The sequence below is a fragment of the Vigna unguiculata genome, chromosome 3 (genome assembly GCF_004118075.2).
Source record: "Vigna unguiculata cultivar IT97K-499-35 chromosome 3, ASM411807v1, whole genome shotgun sequence".
In the NCBI taxonomy this organism is placed as follows: Eukaryota; Viridiplantae; Streptophyta; class Magnoliopsida; order Fabales; family Fabaceae; genus Vigna; species Vigna unguiculata.
Window position 1 is genome coordinate 64,072,843 of NC_040281.1, and position 16,432 is coordinate 64,089,274.

General features: G+C 32.5%; 2 protein-coding genes across 5 annotated transcripts; both read right to left on the reverse strand.

Annotated features, from left to right (window-relative positions):
• Nucleotides 1–1,137: 1,137 nt before the first annotated feature.
• On the reverse strand, nt 1,138–8,027 carry LOC114176377 (calcineurin B-like protein 3). 2 transcript variants are annotated; one of them, XM_028061416.1, is made up of 9 exons: nt 7,686–8,027; nt 5,906–6,060; nt 5,173–5,255; nt 4,910–4,969; nt 4,409–4,517; nt 4,155–4,207; nt 3,559–3,639; nt 2,834–2,946; nt 1,138–1,788 (listed from the first exon to the last, which is right to left on the reverse strand). In XM_028061416.1, the coding sequence occupies exons 2-9, from the start codon at nt 6,027–6,029 to the stop codon at nt 1,731–1,733; spliced, it is 681 nt and encodes a 226-aa protein (XP_027917217.1). In that variant the 5' UTR covers nt 6,030–6,060; nt 7,686–8,027; the 3' UTR covers nt 1,138–1,730. The 2 variants fall into 2 exon arrangements, with proteins under 2 accessions (XP_027917217.1, XP_027917218.1); XM_028061417.1 differs by lacking the exon at nt 3,559–3,639.
• A 2,472-nt stretch (nt 8,028–10,499) lies between these two features.
• Nucleotides 10,500–16,432, reverse strand: LOC114178225 (BTB/POZ domain-containing protein At5g47800-like). 3 transcript variants are annotated; one of them, XM_028064010.1, is made up of 7 exons: nt 15,881–16,432; nt 13,411–13,734; nt 12,997–13,099; nt 12,840–12,909; nt 12,346–12,750; nt 11,520–12,260; nt 10,500–11,243 (listed from the first exon to the last, which is right to left on the reverse strand). In XM_028064010.1, exons 3-7 carry the CDS (start codon nt 13,053–13,055, stop codon nt 10,725–10,727), a joined length of 1,794 nt encoding a protein of 597 aa, XP_027919811.1. In that variant the 5' UTR covers nt 13,056–13,099; nt 13,411–13,734; nt 15,881–16,432; the 3' UTR covers nt 10,500–10,724. The 3 variants fall into 3 exon arrangements, with proteins under 3 accessions (XP_027919811.1, XP_027919812.1, XP_027919814.1); XM_028064011.1 differs by lacking the exon at nt 15,881–16,432 and adding an exon at nt 14,158–14,272; XM_028064013.1 differs by lacking the exon at nt 15,881–16,432 and having other exon boundaries at nt 12,346–12,744; nt 13,411–14,065.

Here is a 16,432-nt window from a genome sequence, read left to right on the forward strand (position 1 = left end):
ATTCAAATCTAATTAAGCAATATTCTAGCATTTAAAAATATGAAATTGTGAACAAATATAATAGGAGTAGTAAATAATTTTAAAAAAAAATTAAAAAAAATTAAAAAAAAGATTAAAAAAATTGTAAAAAAATATTGGTGGGTTAAGTGGGCCAACCCACCTTCAACTCGGCTCGAACCCGTTTAACCCATGGGTTAAGAGAGTCGAGTTGAGTTCAACCCACTTTTGAAAAAGTTGAATTTTTCTCAACCCAACCCAACTCGAACCCGTAGTGAGCCGGGTAGGCTCACGGGTTAAAACACATTTTGACATCTCTATTCCTACCAATAAAGTAAGGCATTTGTTTTTCTTTCACTCCTTTAAATGTTAATTCCTATAGCTTTTATTCGTTAAAGTATCACGATTTATAGTGTGTGCTGCTGATATTATTGTAATTGTTGAATTTATCCAAAAGGACTTTAATCTATATAATAACTGTTTTTGACAATTAAATTAATTTATACATAAAATAAAATAATTAAATAAGAAAACTTGTATAAATTAAATTTAACTTATAATTTTTATCCTTGAACGTCTAATACAGAAACTACTTCAAATAAACAAAAATATAGCCTAGAAAACACACAATCACGTACAAACTACAAGCTACTCATAATTTTGTAACAGAAGATCCACGCTGAACTCCATGTTCTTGAAGTGAAGACATTCATAAAAATTTTCTACAGCTTTTCTTCTTTTTCTGAAAAGTATTTTTACTTCTAATATTTTCAGTCAAGTATGGTCCACGATTCTATACTTTAATAGCAATGAATTTTCTCTCAAAAGAATATCAAATAAGTTTAGTTTTGAAAGTTAAGAAAAATGTAAATGCAGTCCCTAATTAACTATTTATGAAATTAAAGATGCTCATATAGGAACTAAATCTATAACTTCTTTTCAAAATCTGAAAATAAAAAACATCAATATAGAAGAAAAAAAAACCTTATATACGTTTAACCAAAATTACAAAGATTAAAAACACTACCTTTCCTGTTATCATTAGATTTACCTTTGCCCTTCCGCAAAAATTACATCTGAAGATTTCTGAGTGGCATATAATCAATCTAATGATTTTGTAGACATTAAAAAAAAACAAAAAATAGGTAATCCACCTTGTGATTTTAGACATTAATAAAAATAATGTTTCAAATAATATCTCAAATACATACCCTTGCAAAAAAATTTGTAATTACAAGAAAGCATACGCTGCTAACTGATTTTTAATCACCAATGACCTAAACAAAAATAATGGCAATAAGAGCAAAAGAAAGGGACATTATCCTTTTGTGAAGGAGGAAAGGCTCTGGTGTTTCTGGAGCAGCAATTCTTAACCCTGGACAAGTGTTCAAAGAACTCTTCACAGCTTGCTGAAGCAATTGCACAAGCCTTGTGGTAAAACATGTTTCTGACCAAAATTAATGCCAAGGTGCTAATGCTGAAACGCCTGAATAATCTATTTTGTTCCCCCTTTTATTCTCAAATGAAGTAAATAAATAAGCAAACCCATTCATTCAATCTATAAACCTCACCCATCCAAAACGGGAAGACAAAGTTCTACTCATAATGAAAATATAAACAAAGTCCATATCCACCCCTAGTGAACCCTTCACACCGAACCCCATCATTCACAAGCCAATAGAAAATCACTCCCAGTCAAGAACACTGAAACTGACATGCATGATGTAGTTGCCTCAAGTATCATCAACTTGTGAGTGAAAAACAAAACTGGGAAATGTAGTGGTGATATCTCTGCCAGGGAAACAAGTTAAATCAGATGCTAGATGCTTGAGATTGATAAAATAAAACAGTTCGAGAGAACTAAAATACATGTATATGTTAGAAATGCCATCAAGGATAAAATCAAACATAAAGGTAATCGAATTGATGCCAAAATCCAAACAGCTACAACTTAAGCAAATCCACATAGGTCATGAACATGTAGATATATTTTGCTTTTTCTAAATTATTCTTCCAATGATACGTTACATCAGCACAGAACTTCTAAACTTTTAGTTACAATTTTTATTTCGAAACCATTTGGTAAGTTTCTTCTTTTCTTCCTTTTTCATTACTAACTTGAAAGCGAAAACAATTCACATGCATTATGAAAGTGCTGAGAATAAGAGGGGACAAGGGAAGATGAAAGATGTATGGATTGTAATAATTTTAAAACAGTAAAATATCATTTCCGTTTTATTATGATTTTATGTATAATATCTGCATCAATCTTTAAAAAAAAAAATAGTCTGTAAAGATTTGAAAACTTTTACTATAAAATGAGGTCATCAAAAAGAAGAAAATAAAAACACCCCCTATTTCTTCTCTTTATTTGATATTATAGGGGTTTTGCTATCCAGTTTGAATTGGTAACAAAATCATTCGAGCCAACTAACGAATCAATAATAATAAATTCCTATTGCGAATTGTGTAAGGAATGCAATATAAATCATTGAAGGGATTCATTAATAACATTTTTTAAACAAAATTTGGGGTTTGCCATTTGCCTTAGAACACTGGCTAGTATTTCCGGTTTGCATTAATAATATGGGAAATTATCTTTTGACAAACAAGATTTTGACAAAGTTAACCAAGTTTCTAAAAGTAGAATTAAAGTTGATTAATTTTTTATTTTTTAATTAAAATAAAATAATAGTTTTTTACCTAAATAGGAAAGTTTGTCAAAACTTTGTTAAAAGTACTTTGTTAACATATCATAACTCTAATAATATTAGCTTATTTTAACAAACACATCCCAATATGCATGGTAACATTTCACCAACAGGAAGGAACTCACTTGAGATACTGAAGTGTCATATTTTTCAGAAGAGATGGATGCCGCAAGACAAGGTTTCGCCATTCTTCCTTGTCAATCTTCCCATCATGTTTGGTATCAGCTTCCTCAAATGTCTAAATAACTTAAGAACTATCAGTGAGATCACCAGATAAGACTATAGTAACACAAGAATGGTTTTATATACCAACCTCACTATTATCCACTCAACACACAAAACTCTAGTAATTTAAGATGTCCACAAGATTAAGGCTGAAAGAATAGTTTACTTTATTTAACAGATAAATTCCGTAGCAACTTCGGACAGACTATGAGGAAAACGTCGCATTATTTGCATAGAGTACACACAATTGTTGCATTAATGAATCACTAGTGTGAGATACAACAAAGGAAGGACATGAACTGCCAAAAGGACATACATACTTAAATTTGAGAAACAACAGAACTAGCAGCCTGTTGTAAACAATTACAAAAACAAAAATTAAATAGATTTTTACTTCATAGTTCCCATAGCATATATAATTTCCCATGCTTCATAATACTGCTATTACTTCTACAGATTTTCAAGAGTAAAATTATAAATATTAAATGTCATGCTTACTCTAACACAAAGAACTTACGAAAAACAGAAAGCAAGCAAAAACAGGTACTTATCCAATGCTTCAAAAATACACAGTCTAGTAATGAACATAAGATTTCACATGCAAGTTATCAGATAATTTAAGCACCTTGTCAATAATACTTTCGACCACATCATCTGAAAGATTCATGCCAGATTCAGCCAGAGTGGCCACTACCATTTGTTTTACCTATCACAAATAACATCAATCATCAATGTATACTATCAGAATATGAAGCAGATTCCAGGTAAAGAGACAATTTTTTGCCCTACAACTCTAATATATGATTTTAAATTCTAGGAAGATACTCAAGTTTTAAAGAGGCAAAGGGAAAAATAAAAGTAATGTGTAAACTTTTGGAATGCCTACATAATGTTGTTTAATTTCTGAACAGGTTATCAGCTATAATTCAACTCTTTTTCTCCCAGTGTTAATAGCCTTGGCCTTTAGATGAGGATGGTCAATCAAACTTTGAAAAATCTTGAGCTAGACTTGTTTTCAGTCCAGGATGATGGACCACAAAATAATTGAAAAGAAACATGCAGTGGGCTTACAAAAAAAAGTATGCAAGTCAAGGCTGATTCAAGTTCCCAACTGTATCCCACATTGGTTGTCAGATGAGCCAAACACAGTTAAAAACTAGTCCTACATGGTGGGTAGACAAAAAAACATTATTATTCAACATCATAAGAAAAAAAAGTTACCTCTTGCCTTTCAATGAAACCTTGCTGTTTGAGATCATACAATTGGAATGAAACTGCAAAAGGTAAAAGTTAGGATTCCTCAACAGGCATATACATTACTATCAATACCAAATGCATTAAAGAAATAAAAAGACAACTACAGAAACAACACATGACCTAGCTCCCTCTCCAATAAATGCCATTTCCATTCAAAACCTACATTAAAAAGTAGACCAGATAGCAGAAGAAGTCTTCTAAAGATTTATCATTCTTACACTCAATCTTATCATCAATTGGTGCATTGGGATGAAAGACAGAGAGAGCCCGTGCAAACTCTTCAAAATCAAGTATGCCATTGTGCTTTGTATCAAACAAATCAAACACCTACAAACAGTCCGAAATCATAAACAGGACAATTACATTTCTTAGGTTCATATGATATTTATATGCTATGCAACTAACTTCATAGTAACCAGATCATATATATTATGTAGGAAAGAGGCTCCCACCTAACAAATCAAAGATAGTACAATAATGACATAGAGTGTCACTTTTTTTAGGCCAAATTATGACATGGTAAAAGAAACCAACCAGATTATAAAGTATACAAAGGTAGTTGAAAAACAATTTACTACGGAAATTGAAAATATTATTTAAAGTTATGGCATTTTCAGAAAAATAGTGCACACAAATATTTGTTATATTGTTGTTTCTTTTTCATCAGGGTGGAAATGTAAACGGCAGATGGAAAATAAACAAGGTAATGCTTTATATACCCTATCTGCAAATAAGCTCTCTTTCTTGTTCGTCTTGAACAATGCCAACTGAAATTCTTCCTGCCATATAAAATAAGGAAAGCATAAAAACAAACAAAATCCATAAACAATATAAATATTGTTATTAGTACATAAAACATAATGCACTTCTGAAAGTATGATTCAAAGGTTAGACTAGGAAGCATGCCATTGTCCAGAAATGTTGAAAATACAATTTCATGAAACAAAATGACAGAAGGACAGAGAAAAAGATTGTAAGAAACCTTATTGATCAGACCATCATCAATCACTGCACTGCTGATCTTCTTGAACAGTTCATACAGCGCTTCAATCTCACTTACACTAACTGCATTTACAATAAAACACAGGAATGTCGTATTTTGTTAGTATTTGTTTCCTATTTTTTTATGTTTTTGATAAAAGAGAAAAATTGAGAGGAAAACAGATGAATATTTATTAAGTGAATAAATTCTTAAGAAAGGCACAATAGCTGAACAATAAGGCTATATAGATTCATTTCCATCTAACTGTTACCTAAGTCTTCAACAGCTTTCAACAATTTCTGTAGCCAGTAAAAGGAATTAGAAGAAAATAAAATGATAATATTTGAAGTGAGCATCATCTCCCATTCAGATTGTACAAGTCATCTGTGTTAAGTTATGAATCTCAGAATCTAATTGTATCGTAGAATCTTTTATTTCCACCTTCATTATGTAATTTGGTCCTCAACAATGTATGACCGCCATCTCCAATTAATGGTAAAAGACATATAACTAAGTGTTCTCCACTGTAGTCTTCCAAATATTGTGATAACCAAAGAGGGAAGACAAGGACAAAAAGAGATCCAGGCACAATTAAACACAATAAAATAATGAAATAGGGGCTAATTTAATAATTGCCAATGACAACACTGAAATAACAATTAATAACTGGTTTACTACTCCCATGAAAAGCTCCTCACTCAACATAAGAAAGAAATTCAGGACAATGACATACACACTGTCTCTCTTGCAAGAACTTCCGGATTTTCTAAACCTCTAGGTTGCTTTGACGAATCGGCATCACAACAATTTACCAGAGCAGCACACAAATGCTTTAATCCGTCTAGGCACTGCACCATGATATCTTCCGGATGTCAAAACACCCCATACCTGAAATCCAGGAGGTAAAAAGATAAGCTAATCATATGTATATATTTTTATTGTTACTTTAGTCATTGATAAAGAAAACAAGCGACGTGTTAAATGTAAGACAATAATTTTGAGTCTACTTCTGCCATTTGATATAACAATTTTGAAAGATTTATCAAAATATAAGGGAAGACACCTACAAGTTAATTTATTTTACAGCATACATCTGCATGTACAAAAACACCTATAATGATGGTGCAAACAAGAAAAAGGAGCAGAGCAGCACACAAATGACTACTATTTATCTGGAGAAAATTGAAGAAAACCAAGCCTAAACTTGCGCTAAGCAGATTCTAGCCAGTGGTAACAAACAGAATGAAACATTGTCAATCTATGTTTCGAAGCTCACACAATCTAATCAATGAAAACCTTTTATTTCTCATTTCCTTCGAAACATAACTTTGTTGCTACTCAGACTTAGGAGAAGAGGCATAGAAAAGGATTAGGATACAACTTTATTTGTATGACAACAAACTAAGCAAAATGTAATGCAACAGATGCTTCTACAATTTACATAACTAAAACCTTGCGTTTTTGGCAATGGCCGCATTAATAGCATTGTCAACTTAAATCTATCCCAGTGACATTCCGTTTCAGCAACAGTTGATGCAAGCAAGCTACCTTTGTCATCATATTGATTTAATATTCACAGATTTAATAGTCTTTCAATCAACAACAGCAAGTAAATGTGATATTCCATGGAAAAATAAATTCACATCAATGAGAACAGGGTACATGCATAGCATAGTATTGGAAAACAGTATGTATCAATAAAATGTTCGCACCCCATAGGAATCTATAACAAAAACACCAACCCTTTGTTTGTTACCTCTTTACTGGGGGATTTAACAATTCAATTTAAATTTAATAGCAGAGCAAACTTGACCGAGCCTTCTATCCTCCCCACCTAAAATTTCTATGCAGTGTGCGGAAGGGAAGTATTTCTATCCTCTAAAGATTTTTTTAACAGTAACAGGTGCCAGTAGTATAAAAACTAGCAATTAAAGAATGATTATATACACGACACAATAAAACAGAATCACCCCCATTCCAATTTCAGATACTCTACACCGTCAACCATTGAAAGCAGAAACATGACATCAGAGAGAAACCAACGAATTTAATCTCCCAATCAACTTGGTTACAAAATCAAACGATAATCCGATTCAATATAATAAAGCATATTAGCTAAGTGATAACTTTCAAAACCAGGTAATCGAAGATCACAGTTTCAACAGCAGAGCACAAAATTGAGAGACACTGAGACACGAGATTTTTAGCTTGATATGAAATAAATCAAGGCAAAATTAAAGCAACAATGTGACACAGGGCATGACCCTCCTGAATTGGAGAAACACATCCCATTGCAGATTTCGAATCCAGAACCTAAACGCATACTGACCGTGCAACGATAAACAGATACATCTCCGTTGATTATTGATTAATACACATCAAAATAAAATATATACAAAATTGGGGATTTCTAACGAGATCTACAGGGATTAATTAAATAATACAAAAAAATAAAAAACAGAACTTGAACAGAATTAAGGTGAGAAGAGTTGAAATAGAGAAGTGGGGTTTACCTTTCAGAGAAAGAAGAAAGAGAGAAGGGAAAGCGAAGGGGAGTTGGACTGAATATTCTCGGACATGTTTGTCTGCCTTTGAAAATTGTAATCGTAATTTAGGAACAGGCAAGCATCAAGGTTGGGTTTTTGGTTTTATATATATTTTTGGAGAAAGAAAAATAACGGGGTTTGATTAAATTTTTGATATGCAAGGGAAGTTTGAGGTATGCAAAATTGAACAATCTTGTTTGCCCTTTCACTCCAACCCAAAATAACAAAACCCACTCGATTAATTTTGAATTATGAATTGTATTTATGGAATGAATGGTAGAAATGAGAATATTATAACCAAAGAACCCTATTTCTTATTTCAAACATCACCCTCATTTGGAAATTGGAAGCCATATGTCATGGATGGTAACACGTGCGCACCTACCTTCCCACGTGCCTAACTGTGTCTTCATCTGTGTTCCAATGCATCTTGGTACAGGATTTAATAAAATTAATTACGCTCAAATTTGTTTGAAGTATATTTTTTTTATTCAATGCAAAATAATTATTCCAATTTCGAAAAACTTTTTAATATGAAACATTAATCTTCACTACAACAATTACAAGTTCCTCCTTAGTTGACCAAATTTATAAAGTAAATAAATAATAAATATAATAAATAATTTATACTGTGATATATTTTTGTTTTAATTATTGGTAATATTTTATACATGTTGAAAATCAAATTATGAATGACATATTAAAAAAGTTATGTCGAATAATTTATTTAAAAGGATAATAAATAGGTGACTCAGGTGCAAATTTATTTATATTTGAAATAAAAATTTATCTTATAAAATTTGTATTTGATACATAGAACTCACTTTTCAAATGTTCTTTCTCATCTTTTGTAGATTTTATCAAAATCTTAATTCTCAAATTTCAAAATGTTAGTCATCACTTTTAAACCATCTTATTTTTTTTAAGTACTACTCAACTTACTCGATCACATGATTTTGACATGTTGATAAGATGTGAACACTTTTGATCAATCCTATTCATAACTATTTCTATAATATCATAATTCTCTTAACTTGAAATCACTAGTTTAATTAATAACAAACAACTCTAAGATACATATCAAAATAACATCGTTTGATGTGTCTTATTTTAAGAAATTTTGAGAATTTCACCTGTTATAGGCAAGTGACTATACTAATGAAATCTCTTCTTAACTTTACTTTCCAACTCAAATTTTCATATTTCTCCACCAACTTTTACTTTTATAGTGTGAAACCAAGGACTTGAATTTTTTTTTCCATTTAAACATTTATTCTCACTTTCTCACTTTTAGGTTCACACTTCAATTTGAAAATATAATAGAGTTATTTTTGTCCACCGTTCCAAATACCTTAATTAAATGGAGTTAATTATGAAAATGTTACTAGTAAATTTTGATCTCTCATTTAGATTTTCTTTACAAATCAACATAAGTAACACATCTAAAAAAAGAAAAAGAAAGAAGACAAAAGAAACATATTTGATAATCTTAAAATTTATTTTTAAAAATTATAAAAAGAAAACAAATAATAAAGTTAAAAATAATGAAATCTTGTTTATATACTAATTAAGATTATATTATATCATTTGGACAACATCACTCTCATAGAAAATTAAACAAATGATAATTTTAATTTAGATTCAATATATGTGATAAAAAATATGACAATAAATTATTATATTTTAGTAAATAAAATATTTGTATACAATATACTCTAGTAATATAATACTTATAAAAATGAGTTAGAGAAAAAAAATAACTACATAAAAAATCATTAAAATAATATTTTATGTCAGAGAAAAATATTAAAAAAATTATCAAATACATTTAGTAGAGACGATTTGATGTATTTGAGAAAAATGATCTTGGAGATATAAGAAAACTCAATCATATATGATTGAACCATTCAAATAGTTGAGAGACAATAAAATTTGTTTTAGTAGATTTTTTTAAATGAAACAAAAATTAAAGATTTATATTATCTAATTAACCAAGAATTTATGTGATTAAACAGTCAAAATTAATAGTGAAACATTTTTATATAAAAAATTAAACAATAAATAAAAATATAAAAAAAATAGAAATAATAAAAATGTGTGAATTAAAAATTATTTGATTAATAATTTTAGAATATATCATTTAAACATAACCGTATAAAAAATGTGTAGCCAAAATTGTCGAAATATAAAATAAACTAAACAATTGAGAGAGTAGGAAAGTGTGTAAGAAAGACAAAAAAAAAAAAAAAAACACTAGAAAACCAAAGAAAAAAAAAATATTCCTATTCAAATATCCAATTTAAAAAATTGCATCCGTATTCAATCGATGCATGAATCATTTATCAAAAGAAAGACATCGAACAATATTCACGAAAATAAACTTATTTATCATCCCTACATCTAAGTATCATATCTAAAATGTTTTATATACATATTATTGTACAGTTACTTTGATGTTTTTTAGTTTTCCAAGTCATTCGGTGTATAGTGTATTGATGAACTTTTCCACGAGTTCATTTTACGATAGAAATAGTTAACCTATACATAGACATAATTGTAAAACTCTAACATGTGGATTTAATTTTTTTTTTATCATATGTACATAATTTATTGAAATGTATAAGAAATTAATTTCATTTTTCTTGTCTTCTTTTTCTTTCCCATAGTATCCGATACTGTATGTATACTATATTTTTCATATTAATTAGATGAATTTGACCTTACGAATTCATGAAAAGGACTGGTTCACAGTTATTAAACTGCATTGGTTTAAAAAGGACATTTTAACAATAAAACATTTTTAATACACATTATCTGTGTGTGTCTCTCTCTCTATCAAACAAAAGGATGTAAAAAAATAATTTCCCTACGTAAAACTCTTTCGGGAAAGAGATAGTACAAAGGATTTATACATTGCTGGCATTTATGAGACGTTGAAAAAGAAATAATAAGAATTGAAGTTACAAAGATTATTATTACTGTTGCTGTGATATGGTGATCTGAATCTTACTTCTTCACACCATGTTCTGATTTACTTCTTGCCCTTCTTATCATTTTCTTAGGATCCACCATCTTCACCTTGCCGCTTGAACTACTTTCATCTCTCACAACCCTCGCTTTCTCAGATTGTGTCTCTTCAATGTCTCCTCTTATAACCATTTTCTTTTCCAACTCCAATGCCAACTTCCCATCTGATCTTTTTGTTTTCTGCTGATGATCCCTTTCCCTAATTTCTTCTCCGTTCAATGCTTCTTTCGTTGGACCCAAAGAATGTTTGCTTTGGGTGTCTCTTGTGGTAGCTGCTCTATCTTTTGCTCCCAGAAGAATCTCATGTGGCTTTGGTAGTTTGTGACTCGAGGTTGCCTTGGACCCTTTGTCTTGTTCAAAGTACAGAAGCTGCACCACTGTTCTTAATGGCAGAAGCTCGTTTTTCACTGCATGTCCACGCACTTCTGGGGACAACCTTTGACAGTCTAGAATCCCACACAACCGTTTCTTGTCTGCTTTGCTCAGTTCAGGATGCATCTGTGCATTCATATAACTTCAATCGCATCATAAATGCACCTTAAATGTGATTCTTTTATCATTTTAAACCTCTACAAACAACAACTTTTCATTCTAACCCTAGACTTGTTTTTTGTTAGAGAAAAATCATGTTAAGGAAGTAGTCCCAGCACTTAATACATTTTTCGTTAATCAATTTCATTGCTTTAGCTGTAAATGTCTTTCATTTTTCACGTGCAATTAAACTAGGGACTGAGAAAGTAAAGAGTGAGTGTAGGAGTGTTATGGGTACTTCACCTTAAGATAGATGTTAATTGCCTGGTACAGATCATCATGGTCTTCACGAGCAATACTGGGCACAGTTTCAGCAAGAGACACAAATTTTGAAACTTGCATGTTATCATCCCTTGCGACCACTTGAAGATAAGAATCAATGAGCTTGCCAACATTTCTAATTGATCTCAAAAAGTAGCTGCTATCCACAGCACCTGGGGACATTCTTTTCCAAAGCTTCAAGAAAGTCTCCAACACTGCCAGAACTAACTCTGTATCATAATAGTTCTGGTCAGAAGAGGATGTTGAAGGGTAAAGCAAGTCACTCACTGTTGCCTCCTCAAACTGCAGACTGGCTCTCCTTATGAGTTCTGTTTTGGTCACCGAGGAGACACCGAGGTGAATTGAAATGCTGAGAAGCCTAAACAAGAAGCCAACCGACACAGACCCTCTATCTGCAGGAATCATGCTGACAATTGTTTCGAGAATTTTTCTGTTTTTCTCTTTAGATTCTTCTGTTTGAGACACTGAACTGCCAGAACTTTTAAGCTTTGTGATTCCCGGTAGCCACCGGCAGGCATAGACATGCAAAGCTTCTCCAATAAGCTGTGGAGGGAGCACATATGTTGATCTAATAGCCATTATTATGCACCGGAAAAGATCTATGTCAAGATCAGAAACATCCTCCGTCCACCAATCCTTTGGCACAGAGTGGTGCTGTTTTTTTGTGTAACCTGGCCTGGTGTAGGTGTAGGACCATTTGACCTGCACAAAACAATCGTTTATAAGCTACAAAAAAATGCAGCGGTCGCAGAAAACTGAGAAGGTTTGGTGGATCTGAGTTCTTCACCTGTGGTGGTGGTGTGAGAATTTTCTCAATAATTGAATCAATGCACTTTCTGACAATACCAAGATTCTCAGACCACTCTGGCAACGTAGCAGTGGTTTGAAGCGTTGCAATGGAATCTTTCCAACCTTCAAGTATGCATGAATTGAAGAAAGACTCAAGCTTTCCCACAAAGTTTCCCTTCTCAATGGAATCGTTCATTCTAAGGAACTTGGCAGCACAGAGAGCGGATACAAAGTTATGGGCACTTATGTTGATTGCAATTCCGTAACAAAACTTGGCACACAGTTCGAAAGCCTCTTCTCCTCCAGGTATATCATGCAGCTCCAGAGAGACACTCTCCGAATCACTACTGTCATAGCAAAGCCTTTGTAGGAGGCCACATTTGGGAAGAAGCGGAAACTGCAGCTAAAAAGAGCAGAATTATAGATGAACCAATGATTAAATTTTTATTTATCTTTTCCACACACACCACATTTTCATTCTAATCCCAATACCTTGTGTAACAGATAAGTGATGTCATTGATTTGTATCACAAGGTCTGCAGCTATCTCTGATATCAGAGTCCTGCATTACGGACAGTACATGTTATTTTGAAAAAAAGTTGTATCGTGTCGATTTTTTTTACCAGAGTTGCTGCAAAGTGAAAAATACCTGGTAGCTTGTTCAGTGTAGAATGTATCTGCCTTTGTCCCAAGTTTCATGAACTTCATTTTTATTTGTTGAAATCGTGAAGAAAAAACCTCTACTTCAAAACCTGCAAGTTCAGGTACAATAGATCTCATAAAGTCATGGAGAGGGAGAGAAGAGAAGGCATTGATGTAACCCTCTCAGAACTAAATCAAAGGGTTATGTCATGATGCATGACCATGAAACAGCAGAATACGGAAGCACCAACTTAGATTTCTTCATTTCAAGCAAAGGGACGAAGAAGGAAAAGGAAATCAGAAATCACTATAGATGAAGGTAGAAGAATATGACATGATATCCTGTCCTGGTCACTCTGTCCCTTATGAATGAGAAAAAATTTCTTAATAAAAGAGAGAGAATTTTGCAAGAAGACCATACCTCAACCTCATTGATTTTTATATACAATCCTGAAAGCCCTTCAATTCATTGAAGATGGTGCCCTCCACATATTAAAGAAAAAAATAAAAAAGCAACCAAACTCCAGTTTAGGCCGTTATCCGCAGATTGCTTACAGAGTTTTGCAAATTGACATTCTTTTCTGTTTCTCTCTGTGGTATGTATACTTCTGAGAGTTTCTGCCCCAACCGTTAGAATAGAATAGATGAGTAGGTGAAGTTAACTAAAGTCTAAAAGTGTTGCAGATGCAGAATACTCTCACTGACTAACACCAGGCTTCAGATTTTTCTGCCTCATCTGCAGTTCCTGACACATGTAACACAAACCGAACAGCATGAAAATTTGGTAACCCTTGTTGGAAGATAATCTTGTAACTCATACGGATATACGATACTGTGCATACAGTTTTTGTACCAAGGTATAAAATAATAGAAGAGAAACAAGGGAGCTGAAATTGGGAAAGTGGTACTTATAATTAGTATTAATTTTGTTAAAACGTTGACTCGTGTCATGATAATCCTTGCATGACTTCATCCCTAGCTAATATCTTTAAATTTGTGGCATAGAAAGACTAAAAAAAACTGTAAAAAGTAGAATGGAGCCAATAGCATATGTTTTGGGTACTGAATACTGAAGCAACCCCACACAAGTTGATAATAATAGCAAATGAAGAAAGAAGCAGCAGCACGGCAGAAAATGCACTGAGCATGCATAAACATACATGATTACCTTGGCGGTTGGGTCTTGGCTAGAGAAAGGATAGTGGTAAAGCATGTTTATGCAATGTTTGGAAGTTGGGAATTAAGTGTTAGGTGAGCCAACATTAATGATTAGAGCTTTTATACAGTGCTCTCAAAAGTGTAGTAAATCCAAAACAGATATGCACTAATACACACCCCATTGCCAATCTCTTTAGAAGATACACTTTTGATTAATTCCATGTATATAAAGATACGTGGCTTTGTTCAGACAATGATATGAAAATCGGAGAGAAAGTGATGCACCGAGCTAAAAACTATTGTTACCAAAAGCTTCCTAACCGAAGGCAAATAATTTCTTGTGTGGCTACTTTCTTAAGTCACTTTCGTCGTGTCTCAAGAGAATTTTCATATATTAACTGATGTACTCTTTTTCTTTCTTTCTTTCTTTTTTTTTCAGTTTAAACTTAGCATAGGCCAGAGTGGTCCACTGCTATGGTCATCTCAATTATCTTATTCCCCACTAAGCATATAGGAATCAAGAAAGGTGGAAGCCAACCTTTTCTCCTTTCTTCAATTTGTTTCTCTTTTATTCTCAATTTTGGCCAGGAATCACTGAGATAGTACACTATAGCTTTATTAAAAAAAGCTCAGCAGCAGTTTTAGTCTTTTTAATCCTTTAAATTTCAATTGCACACAAATCAAGTTCTTCTAGTTTTCTTTCATTTAATAATGAACAAAATTACATAATGACAAACTAAGCATGACATAGTAGTGAGTAAATACAATGTAGCAGTTGAAAAGCACATCTTCAAACTTCAATGATTTAAAAAGAAAAGCCTTTCCCTTTTGAGCAAATTAAGAAGTCATTTATAATTAATGCGCTAGATGTAAGATGAAACCGGTTAGGATTGAGAGAATGACATAATTGTAAATGAAAGAAGAAAACTTGAGAGATTCAAACACCACAATTAGAAGATGAGATAAAAATTGAATAATCTTGAGGGATTAAAAATAAGGCAGTGGAAATCTAAAATTAATTTTGATAAAGGATGTGTTATTAGAGCTAGGCTCTCCCTCCCCACTGTAGCATGGTCTGTGCTTTGACAGACAAATGGTGGTAAAGCAAAAAGTAAAAACCAGTGTTTGTGGCATGGCACTTATTGCCTTCACCCACACAGAAAATGAAAAACCAACCATTCTTGTTTTTTCTTCCATTTAAGATGCATAGCACCTTTTCCATATAGGCAATTCCCACAGATCCCAATTCCATGAACACTACAATTCAGAAATGTGTGTGTGTGTGTGTGCATGGTTAAAACCAGCTATATGCTGAAGCAATGTGATCTATTTTTATGTTCTTTGATGGCATTCAATTAGGTGTTTAGCCAATTATGTGGACATTCTCTTCTTCTGGAATTGACAAACTCTCTGCCAGTTACCCACTGTCACCCCCACTAGAAGGTTTATATCATTTACTTTTGTCACTTTTCTTTTGGAATTTTTTAAGCACAAGTTCCTTTTTCATAAAATTCTATTATCCTCTGACAAAAGTATTCTTCATCTTTAAAACAAAAACGAAAAAGCAACTTTCAGCTTTTAATTGGTTAAGGAGTGAGAAGTCAAAACCTTAATGCTTTTATAACAAAATAATAACTTTCACTGTGTCACACATATTTATCTCTCTATAGTTCATATCAGAACAAAAAAAAAGACTATAGAATTTGGAAGAGAAAAGCAAGAAGAGAACATACCTGTTGCTATATTATTGGTGCAACTGATTTAATCTTAGGAAGCAGAAAAAGCTTTAGTACTGAAAAGGCTGCATGGTTTAGAAGTAGGTGTAGTGTAGAAATTGAAGAAATTATGTGAAACAGCATGAGTAACGAAACTGAAGGAAGCAGCAGCATAGATATGAAGATGAGAAGCTGTAAGATGAGTGCTTTAGTAGTAGTGTTATGCAAGTAATCCTCAGAGAGAGAAAGAGGGAGAGAGAGAGTGAGGAATAGGGTGTGTCTGTAACATATGCTTCGGTTAGAAACAGCCAGGGAGACACCAACTAAAGAAAAATGAGTACCACAATGTCTCCTAAGCAAGGAGAGAGAAGGAGTGGTTCGTTGGGATTAGTCAACATGGTAATGTATCAAAAGCATGCCATGATAAATCCATTGAATAGTAAATAGAATGGAATAGAAGAGAGGGAAAAGAAGACATGGGAAAAAAAATGAAAAGAAAAGGAGGAAGCAGTGTCTTTTCCTTCTTCACCCAACAGCTTCAAAATTGGTGCTCAGTGATTGAATTACAAA

Excerpts from the sequence above, each read along its gene's own strand:
- LOC114176377 (XM_028061416.1), bottom strand. The coding sequence starts at position 6,029 with ATGGTGCAGTGCCTAGACGGATTAAAGCATTTGTGTGCTGCTCTGGTA. Across the intron at positions 4,970-5,172 it reads ATGATGGTCTGATCAATAAG|GAAGAATTTCAGTTGGCATT; the intron begins GTTTCTTACAAT and ends TTTATATGGCAG. Across the intron at positions 2,947-3,558 it reads TCGAAAGTATTATTGACAAG|ACATTTGAGGAAGCTGATAC; the intron begins GTGCTTAAATTA and ends TAAGTTATTTAG.
- LOC114178225 (XM_028064010.1), bottom strand. The coding sequence starts at position 13,055 with ATGAAGTTCATGAAACTTGGGACAAAGGCAGATACATTCTACACTGAA. Across the intron at positions 12,751-12,839 it reads TCACTTATCTGTTACACAAG|CTGCAGTTTCCGCTTCTTCC; the intron begins GTATTGGGATTA and ends TGCTCTTTTTAG. Across the intron at positions 11,244-11,519 it reads CAATTAACATCTATCTTAAG|ATGCATCCTGAACTGAGCAA; the intron begins GTGAAGTACCCA and ends ATGAATGCACAG.